The 19,020-nt window shown below is 34.1% G+C and overlaps 1 protein-coding gene across 2 annotated transcripts; it reads right to left on the bottom strand.

The window, feature by feature from the left end:
- Positions 1 to 1,072: 1,072 nt before the first annotated feature.
- Positions 1,073 to 15,281, bottom strand: LOC132275051 (uncharacterized). 2 transcript variants are annotated; one of them, XM_059776424.1, is made up of 7 exons: positions 15,079 to 15,279; positions 9,128 to 9,552; positions 8,798 to 8,905; positions 3,558 to 5,808; positions 2,787 to 2,899; positions 2,496 to 2,608; positions 1,073 to 1,587 (listed from the first exon to the last, which is right to left on the bottom strand). In XM_059776424.1, exons 2-7 carry the CDS (start codon positions 9,501 to 9,503, stop codon positions 1,480 to 1,482), a joined length of 3,069 nt encoding a protein of 1,022 aa, XP_059632407.1. In that variant the 5' UTR covers positions 9,504 to 9,552; positions 15,079 to 15,279; the 3' UTR covers positions 1,073 to 1,479. The 2 variants fall into 2 exon arrangements, with proteins under 2 accessions (XP_059632407.1, XP_059632409.1); XM_059776426.1 differs by lacking the exon at positions 8,798 to 8,905 and having other exon boundaries at positions 15,079 to 15,281.
- Between the last annotated feature and the right edge of the window lie 3,739 nt (positions 15,282 to 19,020).

Genomic DNA, 19,020 nt, shown 5'->3' with positions numbered 1-19,020 from the left:
ATTGTTCGTTAATTACTCTTCCGCATCAGCCCTCCAATAACAGTCATATAACATCAATCGCAATGAGGACGGCGACTACCCATGGCCGGAACAGCATTGAAGACCCATCCGCAGCCGGAACTCCTGAATTAGACCAGTAAAAACCGACGAGACCTACCGTCGAGAACAGGAAGCGTGAATATCATTGAGAGCTACAACTTCCTTCATCAGCGTGAACATGTCCGGCCAGCTTCACCTGCATAGACCCACGAGCTCCATTGAAGTTGTAGAGACAGAACTCCGACGACAATTGCTCTCTTTTTCCAGCAACACCACTAGCGACAAACTTGAGCTCTTGACGGCCAACTGTAGTGACAAAATCAGCGAGACGCCGAGACCCAATTGCAGCAACGGTTCTGGAGATTCCTATGAACAGAGACACAGCTTAATTCGAAAAACTAACAGAAAGCGTTGTAATCAACACTCGGCTTCATCTCGACAACATAGATTCAACAAACCTTCGATCGATTTGGTTTGTGAAACAAATAAAACTGACCCCTTCGATTTCTCACTGTAAATCACAGAAGGTTGCAGAGCATAGAGAGAGATTGCGATTTCCATTTGGGTTGAGGGTTCGATTGGTTATGTAGTATATGAGATCAGTAACTTTATATGCTAAGCAATGCCGAAGGAGCAAGGTTCCAACGGGGGTAAGGGTAGGATTGCCATTTTAATTTATAGTGATTACTTTATGGGCAAACACTGATCGGAATAGTGTCATCTGTCTTTTTTTGCAAAAATCTGAATAGTTTAGGGAGTTTTTTTTTTAAAAAAAAAGGTTCAGGAAATTTTTTTGAAAGACAGAATCAAATTTATTGCACTTTATCCTAAAGGAAAATATGACCGTTATTATTTTACATTGTTTTTTGGTTGGGGTCAGACCTCTCGGAGGACTATAATTCACCACAAAAAGACAAGCAATCCCCATCCCACATATATGTATAAAATACATTCATTGCATAAAAGATGCTCACTGTTATATAAATCCATTCAGAGCTGCTTTGCATCACCGACTCAGGACAATGAGTGTCTATTTAAGCCAATTTATTTTTCTCCACATAGATAACATATACATTAATGTAACCAAAATAAGCAGGTGGGTGCAAAATAATAAAGTTAGATTTTGCACAGCAATTTGAACCAAGTACCAACCAATTGATATCTCTAGTTGGAGATTTTCATTTCAACCCCAGTTCCAACAATGAGATGCTCATCAACAAGAATTTTCAAATTTGACCTACCAATGAATGATTCCATAACAAAAATTTTCAAAACCTCGACTACAATACAAAACAGAGAAACTAAAATTTTTCGAAACCTTGATTACAATACAACGTAGTAGCTCATCCGGCCCAGTGCTTGCTTACTTTATGTTCATCTATGGAGCCAAAACGCTAAATCTACTGTGGCCAGGTGAGGCATGAACCCTACGTTCAACGCCTAAAAGCCTAACCTTTTTCGCTCTTCAAATTTTAATATCAACTCCTCTTCCGATGGAATCCTGCCACCATTTCGCGAGATTGTGAACAACCATGCCATAAGCTCTTCCTGTGGATTGCAAATGTAACAAATATGTTACGTCATGAAAGTTTTACTGGTTTATTTTCAAGAAAGTGCAGATCAAATATTATCCGTAAAGTAGTCATTATGAATTACCAACAATTGGAAGGATAATCAGACATTGACATTTTAATATAAACTCCAAAATAATTCATGATGGCAAACAACAACAGAATGATCATTGTCATGCTAAACTTAATTAGTAACAATAGCTATTTTTGCCTATGGATTTCTGTACACAAACTTGACGTGTTTCGATGCTAATAGCGAAATTTATAATTATCAAACATTTCGAGAATTATGTTGGGAACAACAGGTGCCGAAAAAGTTGATAAATCAGTCATGAGAACTACTCTTCACAAATATATCTGCAGTATGCCAAAGACATTGGGCTAACCTTAAAAGGGTGAGAAAATGATTGTCATATATGCTTAAAAGACTTGTCGAAGAGCGGGTTAGATAGTAATGTGTGACTATGCAGTTCTTCAAACTCAACTCACCGGAGGCAGCATCCAATAGTTACCATATTTCATTACATAACAAAAAGGTAGAACTTGAAACTATTTTCTACTCGCATAACAAAGAAATTACAGCAAACATAAATTCAATTAGAGTGAAAAGTTTATGTTATCCATGCAATTCACGGTGATAGAGATTGAAATTATTAAATATGATATTGACTTTAACAAGCATACGAGGTTTCACCGCATGTAAAATCAAGATATACCATTTTAAGTCGGGCAATACTGACATTACAACCAAAAAATTCAGTATTTTTCAAGGGAAATGGAAAAAATAACAAAGTCTGATCAAGATTAAAAATTGAACTGAAGGCTTGAGAAATATATAACAAGTAATTTTAGATAACAGTTATAAAATAAAAGTCAGATATTTACCTCGAGGAAATCTTGATTGGAGACATACCGACTTTCAATCGTGCAGTGGATACCCCCAACGTTTACAGGGATGGAATTCGTGGAATTATGTGACGATGTTTCTCTTTGTAACCCTGTTAATTCAGATGAAAGAAGAGAAAAGAAATACGGATAAATTCAGAATATAAATTCAGCTGTTAGAGAAGAATAATTAAATAATTTTTCTCATTTCTAAGCACATACTTGTCTCCTGGACTATATAAATCATCATACAACAAGTTCACAAGTGGAATTATAAGCTTTTAGCCATACCAGTTATGTAAGCCACATAGTAGCCTGTTCCCCCCAGTCCTTCTTCCCACTTCCCAAGCCGTACGCGTATGAAAAAACCATCCAGATCGAGTGGGACTTGGGAGTTTAGCAATCTGAGGCCATGCAACATAAAATTATCAACTATAGATAAAATTAAGTGGCAGCAGAAATGATGAAGAATTACAATCTTACATGAAAGACATAGGCATGAGAATTGCTATTTCAAGTGTGTTTTTTATAGTCATGGCAAGCTCCCACTCTTTCAGGAACCCCTCTATAAGACTCAATGTTCACAGCCATGGAATCATTATAGAAAAAAATAATAAGTTCTGTTTTTTGCAACGCAACAAGATAAAAATGAGTGAATAAAAACAGGAAGAGATGAATTGAGTTTTGGCTTGTAAAACAGAAATATATTCCTCACCTAGGAAATAAGAAAATAATAAAAATGCATACCAAATGCCTCAAAATTGAGTACTAACACTATGTTGCCACCAAGTAAACTCGAGTACTGAAACAAGGGCAATAGCTAATTCAACTGTTCAACCATGCCTCAAAACAAATTAACAAGGCCTAAGATGATACTCTTCAGAAGGATTGTTTTCTAGAACTCAATAAAAACATATCCATTCCATGTAATAATTTATTTCACAGTATTTTACCAAGGTGAGCAAGTATGAGACACATAGATGTTGTATGCAAGGATTACTCCTCTAACACGAGTAATGAAAAATGAAAATTTAGAGATAGCTGGAAGTAAGCTTTACGGACTTGAGGATATCCCGACGAGTCAAATGAAGCCTCCTCATAGCGTCAAACATTCTTTTTGGTACATCTGAAATCTGTTTATTGACAAAATTGCACACAATTCTGTTCTGATTTTCTTGCAACCTTTTCTCCCCAGAACTCGAAGTAATATGCTTCAAATTTGAAAATCTGCTATCAGGGGTCTTCCCGCTGCATTTTGGGTTCAGATTGAAACCAGTGTCCACTTGAGGTTTTTTCCCAAACCAAATAACCTGCACACCAGCAGTTTGAGGAAGCTGTACTCTTTTAGCAGTGTGATGATTAACCAACGAGGCACCGGGTTGATTTTGCTTGCTGGAGGATGACACGGGACAAGAAACAGCCCAGTGATCGTGCTGAAAGCATCTAATGCAAAAACAAGAAGATTCTTCTGTTCCATCATATGAAGTGATGTTTCTTAGAAGATCCTCCAGCTCAGTTTGTGTTATTTCTGAGCAATCACGTAACTCATGGCCACTTCTGCCGCAATAGGAACAAGTTGATGTTGTGTTAATTGCATCATCCTTTACGTCTGATGGTATGTTGTGATTAAAGGCATCCAATCTCCTTGCAAACACAGAGGCCATTACTTCTGAGCTCTTATATTTTGGGGAAGGTAGAATAGGGTTCATCTTAAATGTGGACTGGCGACCTTCAAATCCATGAATTCTTTTGAAGGCAGCCCCTGTTTTGGGAGCATATTTCTGCAATTCCGTACCAGCAAACGCAGGGTCTTCAGTGGAGTACTCGTTGGCCTCTGAACCTTTCTGGTCAATGGGAAAATCAACACAACTTTGAGCTTGAGTAGTAGGCCTTGTGCAGTCAGCTGAACACTCCAGTGCTCTTCTTGTTCTCTGGTCATAATGATCTAAATCTAACACAGAGCCTAGAGGTTTTGCAGAAAATCTAGTAATCCACAAACTCCTCAGAGGATCTTCCCTGTAACCAATACTATGGATTGCTTTGCCTTTGGACGGAGGATCAGCACTGTTGGTCTTGCATTTACTCGAGGAGGAGTCGGATGGGTGTATTCCATCTTTTGCCTCAACGCACAGCAGGTCACATGAAGTTCTATCCTCTGCCAAGTTTGCCTTGCTGGTTTCCTGAGAGGAAGCAATAGTTGCAAACTGGATTCTGGGCTGAGTTGCCAAACCATCTCCATTTCCACATAGAAGGAACTGTTTGCGAAACTGATTATTCTCCCCGTGGCAGGTTGTCAGAGATATGTTAGCATTACATGTTTTCTCATCCAGCACGGGATCTTTATAATCTCCTTTTGGGTAGACGCCACTGGACATCCTAGATTCCACTATCTTCGCATTTGAACAGTATAAAGATTGAAAAAGAGATTGGAAGCCCATATTTCTGCTTCCAAGATCAGTGTTTTTGTTGCATGCAACGATTTCCTGATTAAGACTTTCATGCCCATGCGAAGGATTGGCAAGGGTAAGAGCAAGTGAAGGAGCCTCATCTTGAGTGGATTTAGGTAAGCCTTTCACCATGTTTGATATCCAATTCATGAAAGAGCTATCTTGTCTGACAAAGGATGTTGAAGCAGGACTTTCTTGGATTTGTTTTTTCACTCTTTTACTCCCAACAAAATTAAGCTGTTCAAAGCTCCATGGCCTCTTTCCGGCTGTAAACAACCCAACACTATTACAACTTTCAACGCTCTCATCACTTTCATCCTCTTCTTTTGACAATTTTTGGTTAGCATCTCCATCAGATAAAGCCTTTTCTTTACCTTTCCTTCTACAGAAATGAACTCTGCTATTCAATGGAGAAGTTTCTAGTGGAACAGAATTCTTCCATTGAAATCTCTCTTCACTCGCCCCACAATCATCTTTACTAGTAGGAAACCGTAAACCACTTTCAGCAGTGGAATCTAGCTTCTCCAGAGGGGAAGAATCAGTAGAATCATGTGTCTTCATCTTGTTCTCACTCTCTCTTTTAATAATTAAAGCTAGTTCTTTGGATCTACTGCCTGCAGAGGTTAAGTTTTGTACTGCATTATCAAGAGCCTCACTCTGTTTCACTGTACGAACTTCAGAGGCCAAAGCAACTTCAAAGCCCAATTTCCGTTTGCCACTAGCAAGATCTTCAATTTTCCCATCAGGATCGGTCATCATCACTTTATTAAAATCCCCGGCCATTGTTTCTCTTTCTTCGATGCCAAAAGTGATGGGATCACTGGTTGTGGGCGGTAGAAAATCAGAAGTTTTAGGATTTTCTTCATCTGCAGGAAACCAACACTTCGATAAGATGTCATGTTTGAAAGAGCAAAAAGAAGACAACAGTTTCTCTCGACAAAAGGTATCTTATAAAATTATGCATTAGGCAAAAGGACACTGGATTTGAGGAAATGGCTCAAAAATCTCCCATCTCTCAATTTTTTTTATCTATCAAGCAAGTATTCACACATATTGCCCATGCTCGGGTTCAAACCCTTTCCCTCCTCTTTGAGAGTAAAGGGGTTATAACATTGGGCTAATGGCTCCTCGCAAAGGCTCAAGGATCAACTTTTGTTCTTGCATAAACAAAGGCAGTTCTATTCACTCGATTTGAAGTGAAATGGAATTATTATAAAATTTATCATTTCTTTTATGTGGTAAGCACAAGTGATGGGAGTGTCTAGACCCATTTTGGCACGTACCAAACAAGTCAAATACTAGCAGAATTGTGATTATAGCTCCAACAATTTTAGCCATTTGGATGTAATTTGCACTACAGGGATGGTTGAAAAAAAGGTGGTTTGTTTTTTAATCAACATATTTATGTGTGAAGAATGTAGAAGAGCCTGAATTGACGGCAGAGAATAGGCATGGTTGTCAAAATCCCGATCTAGGTCGTATAATTTTATGGTCGTACGATATCAAATTGCTAAATTGATCCTGATCACATGAAAAATCCTAAAATGTAGGATTGATGTAGCATTGGTAGTGTGAGATATAAATTTTAAAATTGGCTAATTTCGTTGTCAAAACAAGTCCGATCGAGTTGTAATTTTTCTATTCAAAATTTCAAAGATTGAAGCTCGGATGCGGATTTGAAGAAGTTCAAGTGTTCATGAGTACCTACACTCCGTGATGATGAGAACAATGCTTTAGAAAGGTATGTGAGTGAGTGAGAACACTTAAGGAGTTTAGAAGGCTGAAGAAAACCAAAATATTTAATTCTGCCTAGTGGGAACCGGTAGGAGAATCTTTGAACCAGTAGCAAACTTTGGTTCATAAAAGATTTGTTTACTGCCAACTTTAAACCGATACCACAGTTGGGAACCAGTAGCCAAAGTGCGTCGGAAAGGCTTCTGACCTTCTTGAACCGGTACCAAATTTGGTAACCGGTAGTAGAAGTCCTTCTTGAACCGGTAACAAATTTGAGACCCGGTATTAAGAGTCCTGACAACATTGAACTTTCAGGGTTCTAATTGTTTCCTTTTTTATCCCAACTTCTTTACAAGTCCTATGCACGAAATTTTTCATATTTTCAGAGGGACTAGGATATTCTAAACTCTATATAACCTTGTCATAAACATTGGTTTATTCATGACTTTAGGGAAAATCAATTCTATATTTTGAGAAAGCCTTTAGAGAGAGAAAAATTCAGAAAATCAAATCTGATTATTCTATATTTATTTTTGAGAGCACACATATATATTCATGAGTGATTTAGTTGTGTTGTTCTCTATCTCATCGGAATTGAAGTTGTATTAAAGATTCAGATATTCCGAATGATCAGCAGGATTTAATTCTATTATAATCGAGTTCAGATCTTGAAGAACAGAAGTAAACGCAGTCACACTTTGTAAGGGTTGGAGCATTCGTGGAGTGCTGTCTGATCTACTTGCTACTCTTCTACGAATATCAAGTGTAAGCCTAAGGTCAAGTTGTTGTTGGACGGGGAGTCGCAAAGCCAGAGGATCGTTAGCCGTTGGTGTTGGGTGGAGCGATAGGGTGTGAGCCAGAGTCAAAGTTCGGTATACTTTGTTTCAAAGATCTAGGGCATTAAAGGAGTTCATCACAATTAAAATCAATTAACTGTTTCCGCACCCTGCGTCACTCTTGTTTCACAGGTAGAACTGGAAGTAGGATGGTACAATCGCATAGGAGGCACAATTGTGTTTTTTGTGAGCCTGTAACTCAATTTGGAAAAATAAATTTAATCATTTCAAATATGAAGCCCAACTCTTTAGCCTAATTTCATTAGAAAATTAAAAAAACAATAAAAAATAGAGACCCAGGTCAAATCAAAGGTAGGATCCAGTTTTGAATTTCAAAGGTATGGCTCAAAACTTTAAAAATTTCTTCTATTTTGCTTTATTCTTCTTAATTTATCTTTTCTTCTTTCTTTTTAGAACAAGAAATAGAAGGAACTCTATTTTTCCGCCTATTCTTTGTCCACACTAAAGCAAAAGCAAAGAGAGATTTCATTATTTCCCCGCCTATTCGCTATCCATTCTAAAAATAAAAATAAAAACCACAGAATTCAATTTTTCCCGCTGTTCTTTCCATCATTGTTTTGTTATTTTTTTGAACCAAAAAAATAATCTTTTCAAATAAATTGCTCATGCAATTAGACAACTAAATTGTACTTTTCTATCTATTTCTCTATTCCCCTTTTTTATTTGTTTGGGTTTTGTTTTAATTCTTCTATGAGATTCTGTTTTATTGTTATGTTGATGCTTTTGCACAGAGGAAATGAAGAACTTGATTTTAAGTGCTTGCCATGTGTTTTATTATTTTTAAAGTTAATTAATTTTGTTAGAATATTGGTCATGTTGGTTGTTTAGCTGTAATATCTACTTATATCGAATATCTTTGTTTATAAAGTTAATTTAAGTTATTTTTTCTAATAGTTTTATAGAATCTTACTATCCATCCTATCGACCCCTCATTGATCTTATATAAAATCTTGATCCTGAAAATCTTGACAATAGGTAACAGTATGGCAAGAGAAGGCCAATTCTTTAGTTCTAGATTTGTGTGAAATGTATTAGTTTTGTATAGAATTTTCTAATATTTTTTTGAATGTTAGTTGTGGAATCTTCTTATTAGTAAAAGTATCAATAATGTTCTCAAATATTCTTATGTAAAATTCTAGAGAATTAATGTAAGCCATCAACGGTGCCCTTGGCAAGGTGAAGGCTATAAATAAGAGTGATAGATAAATACTAATGTAAGGTAAACATGTTAGATATAACAAATTCAAACACTAGCAATATTTACCTGCATTGTGATTTATTGTTTTAACAACATTAGTAATTTGAATGTTATTTGCACTGGGGTGATGCTCCCCATCATGAGTATTCATTTCATCCATGTTATCACTGGTTCCTGTCAAACAAAAGTTAGCTCAAACATTGAATAAGTGTGAAAAACACACGAAAAAAAAAAAAAAAAGAAAAAAAAAAAAAATAAATATAACAACCGAATCTATGAAATTTTTATAATTAGTGGTTTAAGTACGCAAAATAAAATAAAAATAAATATAACAACCAAATCTACGAAATTTTGATAAGTCGCGGTTTAAGTACGCAAGAAGAGAAGCACAATTACCTGTATTGTGTTTATCAGTTGATCCACTCACTAGATTTATATCATCACTTCCTCTACAAGACCTGTAGAAATTAGCCGCTTGTGACGTAACCAAATTTATCTCATCTATTTGTTTGTCAGGCGGAGAAAGAACGATATTGCTTGTTCCCACATCCCATAGAAGGGAAAGTTTTTTCTCGGAAAAGCGGCCGTCAGCACATTTGAGACCCAGACCTTTGTGCGGAGACCAAACTAATTCAGATAGGGGGTCAGATGGCACAAGTGTCACGTTCAAACTAGAACTTGCATTTACACCTGCACCTGAATCATTATTCAATTTTGTCCGAATGAACTGATTGGAACATTCCAGAGATAATCCTAAATCAGTTGGTTCCATCTCGTCATTATCTACCCTCCTAACCAGTTGGATATTACCTTAGCAAATCCTGAAACATCAAATAAATTCAACTCAGACTTTGATCATACTGCTTGACAACAAACTTTGTCCGTTAGTGACAGTTGATTTTTTTGTCCATATTATTTTTGTACATATTGACATATATATATATATATATATTATATTTTGTCACTATTGAATAAAATATCACAAACACTTGGGCAACACATTTTAAAGACACGAATTAAAAATAATCTCACACACTGTGCATTACACTATGACATAACTTTAAGATTAATTATACAAATAAGATTCGTATTCCATATAATTAGGATGAATATATAGCGAATATATATAGTGCATACAGTTAAGATAAATATATATGTTATACTTTGAAATTTATTAGTTGCAGCATATATAAACAAACTATATGCGATATAATGCATCTATTACCCCCACAACTCTATCCCGGTTACTAAATAATCCTCTCTATCTCATAAGCTTATTGGAGAAAATCTTGTCCAAGGTTATGAAATAATCATCTCTAATCCTTTATCAAGACACGTCCATATATACCCGAGCTCAAAAAATCTGATAGAATATCTTAGAAAGATACACGTACAAAAAAAATATGTTAGAACATTTTAGAAAGATACAACATGTATAGTAATTAGAAAGTGAAAGATTCTCGGAGAAGATCGGGTTAGTAATTTTTGAAGCACTTCCCCTATTATTTTTAATCCAAAATACAAAACTATGTCTACATTCTCATTGAATTTTGTTTGCTTGATGCGAAAGGTGACTAGTATTTTACTTGCAAAATGTGTTATTATATTATTTAAATTGCTTAATTTACCTTCTAGGTCTCAAGTGAACATCAACTTGTCGGAATCACCATCACCAATGATTAAGTGATAAAATTATTTTAAGCTAACTGAGATACTAAGCCAACTAAATGTATCTATTAGCGCCACAATTTTGCTAATTATTGTACATATTATTACGTCTTTTTAGAACACTCTAGCAAATTTTTGGAGATTTGTATATTTCTAAAATGCTTTAACATATTAGAGGAGATTTAATTTCATTTTCTATTTGGAGGGTTTTCTATATATAGGCATCCCTTGTACAACAATTATTATTAATGTGTGAAGATTAATTTTCTTCCCCAATTATATAAATAAGATTATGGGCACTAATAAAAAATGAATAGCTAGTCCATGAAGATAACTATTGAACAAGCAAAAATTATTTGAAAGTATGCTTATGGTCCTCCCATCAAACTTTGAGCAAATGCTAAAGAAATATGATACGTGAAAGAAATTTAAACCGAACTTGGTGAAAGAAATTTAAACCGAACTTCTTTCTCCTTCAACTTTTTCTATATGTAATCGGCGGCCCATATGTCTTTCTATGGGTAATTCGTGGTCTAGTCTTAAATAATATTTGTTTTCATAAAGTTCTATGGATAATTTAAGATTTATATGAAATAGTAAAAGTAAAACATTAAATACTAAATAATTTTACAATAAAAGACAGTGTATATATAAAAAAGTATACAGAACTATTTTAAATATTATAATCTATTTTGAACAACATATTTCCTTTTTTAAAGATTATTTCATGAAATATAGGTTTATTAAAAAAATGAATTATATGTTACGGAAATGTGATAATGTGTAGTTAAGAAGATTAAAAAAAAGAGAGGTTAGAAAAGTGAAATAGAAAGTTTTATAAATTGTTTTAGAACAGTGGTGGCATATAATAATGAAGTTTTATTAAAGTTAAAATTTGAGATTATAAAAATTAGCTACGAGAGTAAATCATTCGTGTTTTTATGGTTCGAATTCTAAGATTCAATTGTGATGGACTTGAATTGTGGGGTGGTGTATGTCTCACTTCATGAAATATATATATATATATATATATATATATATATATACTCTCTCTAAGATATAAAAATAGAGAATTTGGCTTAACCAAAGTAATAATGAAACAAAACAACTACCAATATAGAAGAATGAGCTTAACGATAGGTTTGGGAGCACTCAATCAGCATCTAGAATTTGGAATTGGAGGAAAGCACCAATTCAGTGCTCCCAAACATAACATAAAAGTAATTAAAATTATCAAAGATAAAGTGGAATTGATATATTTATATATATATATACATATATTATCATATTTATGTTTAGACCTTTGGGGTGGTGTAGTGCACTATAGTCTATTTTTATGATAATAAAACTCCATTCAATAAATTATAATGCACTACTTGTGTATCTCACCCTTATTTCAATTAAATCATTCTATTCCTTGCTTTCATTGTTTATAATTTATTATATTGGTTGGCATGAATGTCTTTATTTTTGTGGAGCATGTGCTTAAACTCTTGTTACTCATAAAAATAGTAACAATTAGTTGTTTTTAGTACAAATTGTGGATCTTTATTATAAGAATTTATTACTAATTTTAAACTTATGCATTTGATGTGGATTTTTTTTTTCTAGTTGGTACACGCACACCCTCTTCAAGGAATTATTTGCACCAAGGAGTCAAACCTTAGACCTGATGCTTCTTTAGTCACCAGGGCCAAGTTTCATATTTCATCTTAAGGAATATATGAGTTTAGAGTGACATATAAAGGGCATCCAAGTTAAATATTTTCGAATCAATAGATGAATTGTGGCTAATATTTACACTGATTAAGGGTCTTTCATCTAGAAGCATAGTCTTATATTAGTGATTTGTTAAGGGAATGAAATAAGTCCACAAGGGAGTCACCTACAGAGTCAATCTGTCTTTTTTGATTGGAGATCCATTTAAAAGGTTCAGCGGGAACAACAATCCAGATTGCTTACAACATTATATATTTAGGAGGTTTCTTGAAGATTCTCTCCTACCCATCCCTAAGCCAGTGATTAGTTTTGTTTAATGTGGGCAATGCCTCAAATGAGCTTGGCGCAAGCATACTCCTATAAGATATTGTTGTGGTTTTATAAGGTCTGATCACGTGTTGATTAGGTGAAAGTTTTTGGGAAGTTAATTGTTTCTATATTTTGACTATTAGCGTGTTTGAACCCGTTCAGAAGTTTCTACCATTTCAACTGGAGTGGTTAATTTGACTTTGGCTACTGCCAACACTGAACAGTTCAGCCTTCTTCTACCGATTCAAGTGCGGTTCAAGTGCGGCAGTGAGTTCAGTGCGTTTGGGTAACATAGTTGAACCGGTTCAGAAGTTTCTACCGGTTCAACTTCCATGGGAATCTGCATATTTTAACTTCCTTATTGGTTTTGAACTCTACAAAAGGCAAATTCGACAAGTTGTGTTCCATTGTTCGGGATTATATATATCAACTCTAACCAGAATTTAGGGTGTGAGAAGAAAAAAGTGAGATCATCATACGCGTTGTATGATTGATTAATTTGTGCCAACACAAGAGAGAGCAATTGAGAGAAAACTCTCTATTGCAAGTCTTCATCTTTTTCATAGTGGAATTTGTTCGGTACTCTCCATGGACGTAGCCTTAAGACTTGGGTGAACCATATATATCTTGTGTATGATTGTTTTTTTTTAATTATTCGTTGCGTTTCCGCCACAACAACTGGCATGAAAGGATCCGGTTGATTGTGCAGCAACTCTAACAAATACGAATCACATAAGCTTTGGAGAACTCACCTAAGTGTGAGTTGTTGTAACTAACTTAAGTGTGAGTTGTTGTGAGACCACAAACGTGAGAATTGGGCTATCTAGCGCTAACCCACAAAACCAAGTTAATCATTAATTTGATGAAAGGGTATGAGTTCAAGACATAATTCTCCCTGGAACTTCAAATGGACTATAATAATTTTTTAAATGTTTGTAAATTTTTAAGGTATATAAAAAGTTTCCACCTCTTTGAACTAGTACATATGATCCTTAGTATTTGCTTAATTTACTAGCGATATATATCTTTTCCTAATTTTTTGGGCGGCGATATTTGCACTCCCATCTTAAATGAAGTGACACTTCCAAACTATAGTGCCTTCTTATTATTATTATTATTATTTTTTTTTTAATTGGTACTCTCGCACTCCCATCTTAAATGAAGTGACAGTTCTAAACTATAGTGCCTTTTTATTAACTTGTTAAATTTAGTATTTCTAACTTAAATTTATAAACGATCCAGTTTAAGAGTATTTACTAACAGCATTATTGCCAGCTTTAACTATTACAATTTTTCACAAGCCATCAGCTAAAGGATGTAATTTGGTAGTAGCAAAGGTAGTTAGTAGCAGTATAACATAGAATTATGGGCGTAGACTTCTCTTGCCAAAGAATAGTAAAGAAATTGTTAGTAACCAAAACCTTTTTTTTTATTATTTTTACCTCCAAGAAGGTACAAATGATGCCACAAAGGCCGCGAAATTAAGAATACGGCCAAAAAAATGAAAGAAACATAAATCATGCACCACACAGGACACAAGATTTACATGATATGGTGTATAACTTATGTCCAGAATGAATAGTGGCCAAAGATTTCACAACAACAGCACAACCACTAAATATAATCCCAGCTACCGGCCAAAGGTTTCACAATGCAAAAAAACAAAAAATTTCGATCAAATATTTCACCATGCGAAAAAAAATAAAAAAAAATAAAAAAAAGATTACAAGTTCTCGAGCTCCCAACCCTTTGTCTCTCACTTTCAATTGCAGCTTTAAATGTTCTTTAGAGAGATGAATACATATTCAAAGGTAACCACACAAATTTTTTTCTTTCCTAGTTGGTACTCGCCCCCCTCCCCCAAAGAATTATTTGCACCCAATGAGAGTTGAACCTTAGAGTCTTAGACCTGAGACCGAGGCACCAACAGGTCTAAAAAAGTAACCACACAATATTATTATTATTATTATATCATTTCTATTATTGGGAAGTACTTTCAAATATTTATTATAGATAAGTTAGACCTCTCACCTCAACACTCCCAATGGAATTAAGTAATTCACTTAAAAGTAAATTTTGTTCTTAAATAACCAATAAAATCCAAAAGCATATAGGCCACCAAGTTGGAGAATTTTATTGTGGGAGCTATTCAATCCATTCCTGATTGTAAACCAATGATTTCTTCACAAGACTGGTGCCATGAACACTCAATCAACTAAATACACAGTGTTCATATTCATCACATGTTTTTCATCTATAATTATAGGTCTCCAAAACAAAACCTAACAAACTTATGTAGCACTTTGGACTTCGTGTGCCAAAATAAGCTTTAGTGGCTCGAACCAAGTTGGATTAACTTCTTGTGTTCTCTAGTCAAAATAGTCTAGGAAACAAAAAAATAAATTGTATAAAACAATCCCTGTCAACTTAATTCAACATTGATCAACGAAGAATCTGAAGAACTTTGCTTCAACTAAGACAAAGAGGGTAAAAATATTGTTCTGTGGGGGTTCCAAATTCCGAAAAACCCACATTCAAAATTCAATTATTTTATTTTCTTGCATTTTCTCAGCAACCAAACAGAAAACCATCATAATTCAATATAACGGGTACCCATTAAAGTAAAAGGAGATAATTGGAGACCCACATACCTTCACACCTGCTGTCCTTTGTAATCAAACCAACCTTCTGCTGACTATTGTTTTACATCCATGAAAGAACCAGCCAAAGGAAGCACCAGCCAAAGGAAGCAATTAGTACATGTGACCAAGAGAGAGAGAGTGTAGAGTTAGAGAGAGAGAGTTGCCGACTCACTATTGATCTGCCATGCGTCCTGGTAGATTCATTACATGTAGAAGCTGTCTGCTTAACCAAGTTTGTGACACAAGTGGTCCAGAAGAGGCCACGTGGCCACACCAATGTGGGTAAAATACACTACTCTGTACTGAAGTAGTTTGCATATATTGGTGGGGAGGAAATTCTGGATATGGTGAAGATGGTTACACGTGGCAACATGGGGATTCCAGATGCAGATAGTTACTGTTGCACCTTATCATTGCTCGCTTGAAACGGTAAAACTTGAAAAGTCAGATTAAAATATTTCTTCACACTGTAATTATGTGCGACCTGGTTCTTAATTGTCCCTTAATTACATATATATTGTTTTCTTTACATGCCTATTGAATTGGTGCATTAAATTTGAAATTCGTATTTAATAGTATAATTTAATTTATATATTATACCTAAATTTGTCATTTACTTTAAGGAAAAACCCATTGTGCTTGGTTGTAATGTTTCAAAAATCAATTCGATTAATTTAATTTATATAATTAGAGAATATGATCAAAAAATTTATTCAAAATCTCACTAGAGATATTCTACATTTGCAAGCACTGAGTCCATGTTTTAGAATTAAATTATTGTAAAATTTGAATTGACATGATTTACAATTTCAATATTAAGGCATGAGTTTTTGCTCCTGAAGGCAACATAACAAAATTTGAAAAATGAATTACTTCACGATATTTAAAGAAATTTGTTATGACAATCCTCAATCAATGTGGTTTAGCAAATGGTTTGGAAAGCATCTTTTTATATTTAATGTTGATAAATGTGAAAACCCAATTCTCTTAGACCAAATTATTGGATCTACGACGAATTGCATAAAACATAATGTTAGGATATGTGTGCTCTAGTATAGCAAATTCTAATTTTGGATTGTAAAAGTCGTGGTTCCTTATCTGAATATTATTGTTAAAGCATTATACAATTGGTGAATGGAATGTATTATTTTTCGATTCATTATGGAATTGATTGTATCCACTTGATTACAAGATATATTTATATATGTATGTAATGGCAATTAATACTATGTTATAAATTAGTTATCATAAATGGTTCAAAGTCGGTAATTATGGATGGACATTTAATTAGTTAAGACTTGAACCGAGTTCACGATAGATTGAGATATATTGCAAGAGTTGTCGTATGCAATTGCTCTCTATCACAGTCATGACTTTTGACTCTCAAGTATGAGAGAAGTATAGACTCTTTTATTAATTAATAATTACTTCGATTTGTTCGGCGGATACTTCGGAATCCTTAGATTGACACTTTGGGTAATTATGTAATTAATAGTTAGAGATCTATATTCTCAATATTTACATCAATGCTATTTGTATTTATTTTGTTTTGATTATGGTTGATCACAAATTAAATTCGAAGGCCTTCGTATGTTTTAGACAAATGTTTTCTATATATATTTATTTAGTAAATTATTATTTTTGTCAAATAAATATTTTATTGTGATCGAGCCGGAAATAATCAAAAGGTAACAAAATAATTATATTAATTATATTGTCGGATTGATGGCTTTAATTATCCGATAAATAATTATGCATAGAGGGGTCAAAGTGCAACATTGACTTAGAGGTTATTTATTATTTAATTGGAGTGTAATTAATTTCTTTTAGTGTAGTAATCGATTTCTTTTAGTGGAGTACAAATTAATTTATTAATTAATTGAATTGGGTCCATGGTTTAATGGACCGAACCAATTATTAATTTATAGGAGCCAAGAAAATAGTAAGCTCAAAATGATTCTCACCAATAGCCCAAGTTGATATTGGAGTCCTGTTAGAATTGAGAAAGTTGAATTAGAGATGGAGAATGATTTATTGTTTCCTTATTCTTATTTTTATTTTGCCTATATATACATGGATCCATGTATATTTTAGGGATGACTTTTAGAGCAAGAAAAATGAATACACTTTCTCTCTCTAGATTTTAGGGTTTGTTTTCTCTTCTAAATGAGGCTACCTGTAATACCCCTAATTTCAAAAGGATAGTCCTGCTATTTCATTTATTGTTTAAATTGCATTTTATTTGTTTAATTGATTTAATTGCATTTTTATTTAATTAATTGTTTAATTGTGTGTGTTATTTGTTTTGTTTTCATTAGCTGATTTATTTGAACTTTATTTCAAAAGTTGTTTGAATAAATTAGCATTTTGATTATATTGGTTTGTTAATTATTTGTTTTATTGAATTTAATTGAATTACTGTTTATCGTCGGGTTTTATTTTCTTTTAGGGTTTCACGTATTTGACTGAGGTAGAGTATAACAGTATTTGTGTTTCCTTCTTGGATAGAAATTTTGGATTAGGGTTGTAGTTTAAAACCTATAAATATATCATTAAGACAACTTAGGGTTTTAAAAAGTCTTTATACCACTCCTATTCACGTATCAAAGATAAGAAAGAAATACAGAGAGAAAACAGAGACGTAAGAGAAACAGAGCAATGCTTGAGGGGAATTTTACAGAGAGGACCAAGGAGGTTGAGTAAGGATTAGAGACGGACTTATAGGAAGCTTGACGGCGTTCAGAATTGCCGGAAAACTTAGAGACGACGCCGAGATTTCATAACTGAAATCACAGGTAAGTTATTCTCTTTCTCCTTCTCTTTGGCTCGTGTTCTGTGCACCTAGATAATCTTTAGGGTTTAATCAATCAGTAACTGGAATTTACCTGTTTAACTTATGCTATATTGATGATCTGTGGTGTTGAAAATAAATCTGTTGCAGTGCATACAAGTTTCGTTCTAGTTTTCTGTCCTGCAAGCACGTTGTTTTTGTTGTAACTTTAGTCTCTGTATTTGATTGCAACTACTGTAAACAAAATATAGGAACAATACTGGGGTTATATAAAACTCATAGGGTTGTTATTATTCTATTTTAAATATGTGTTGCAATTTGTTCTGTTTCAATTTGTCAAATAGTTTCAGATTTGTTCCTATCGCATGTTAGTTCGGTAGCAAAATTTAATCTCTGTGATTGGGTCTAATGGTTGTTATCAAACCTTTGGAATATTCTTGGGTGTTAATAAGATACTTAAGATCAGTTTAAGAAACCAAACAGAAGGGTTGTAGTTGGCCGGAGTTAGAACAGAGGTCTGAACAAAGCTAAAACGGAGAGGAAGCTCACAGGGGGAGAGAGAGCCGGCTCTGGAATGCCAAGAGCCGGCTCCCACCTGTTAGAGCCGACTCCAAGGTGTGGTAGAGCCGGCTCTATGTCACCTTGAACCTGCTCTACTTTTCTAGAGCAGGCTCTTTCTTTGTTTTGTGCGTAAAAGTGACTTTCAGTCACTGTTTGGGCATTCTGGGTTATTAATCAGTTTTAAAATTTTAATTGGGTGTTTAAATAATAATTTTAATATGTAACTAAGGTCTTGAATTGCATAAATTTACCCTTTAGTTTTAAATAGAATTAACAGTACGCTATTTGACAACTTTGCGTACAGTTAACGGCTGAAAGGAGATTTGTTGATTAATTTTAATTTGACGGTTTAGGGTGCTATAAAATGATTTTAAATTTATTTTAGATGCACGATGAAGTCTTTTAAAGTAATATATTGGACTTGTAGCATATTGGGGGCTCTGTGCTAAAGGATACAACAAAATATAAGTATATGACTTAGTTCTCTGTTACCGGATGGAGGAAACTAGATCGCTTAGATTAATTTAACGATTTATTGGACTATAATATTATTATAGAACTAATTTTAAATACATGACAGAATCATTGTTTTATTAAAT

The sequence above is a fragment of the Cornus florida genome, unplaced genomic scaffold, assembly GCF_030987335.1.
Source record: "Cornus florida cultivar Cherokee Brave unplaced genomic scaffold, ASM3098733v1 CherokeeBrave_3.0.0_Hap2_Chr09, whole genome shotgun sequence".
Lineage (NCBI taxonomy): Eukaryota > Viridiplantae > Streptophyta > Magnoliopsida > Cornales > Cornaceae > Cornus > Cornus florida.
Note: the sequence above shows the minus strand (reverse complement) of the source record. Positions and strands in the feature narration are given on the sequence as shown.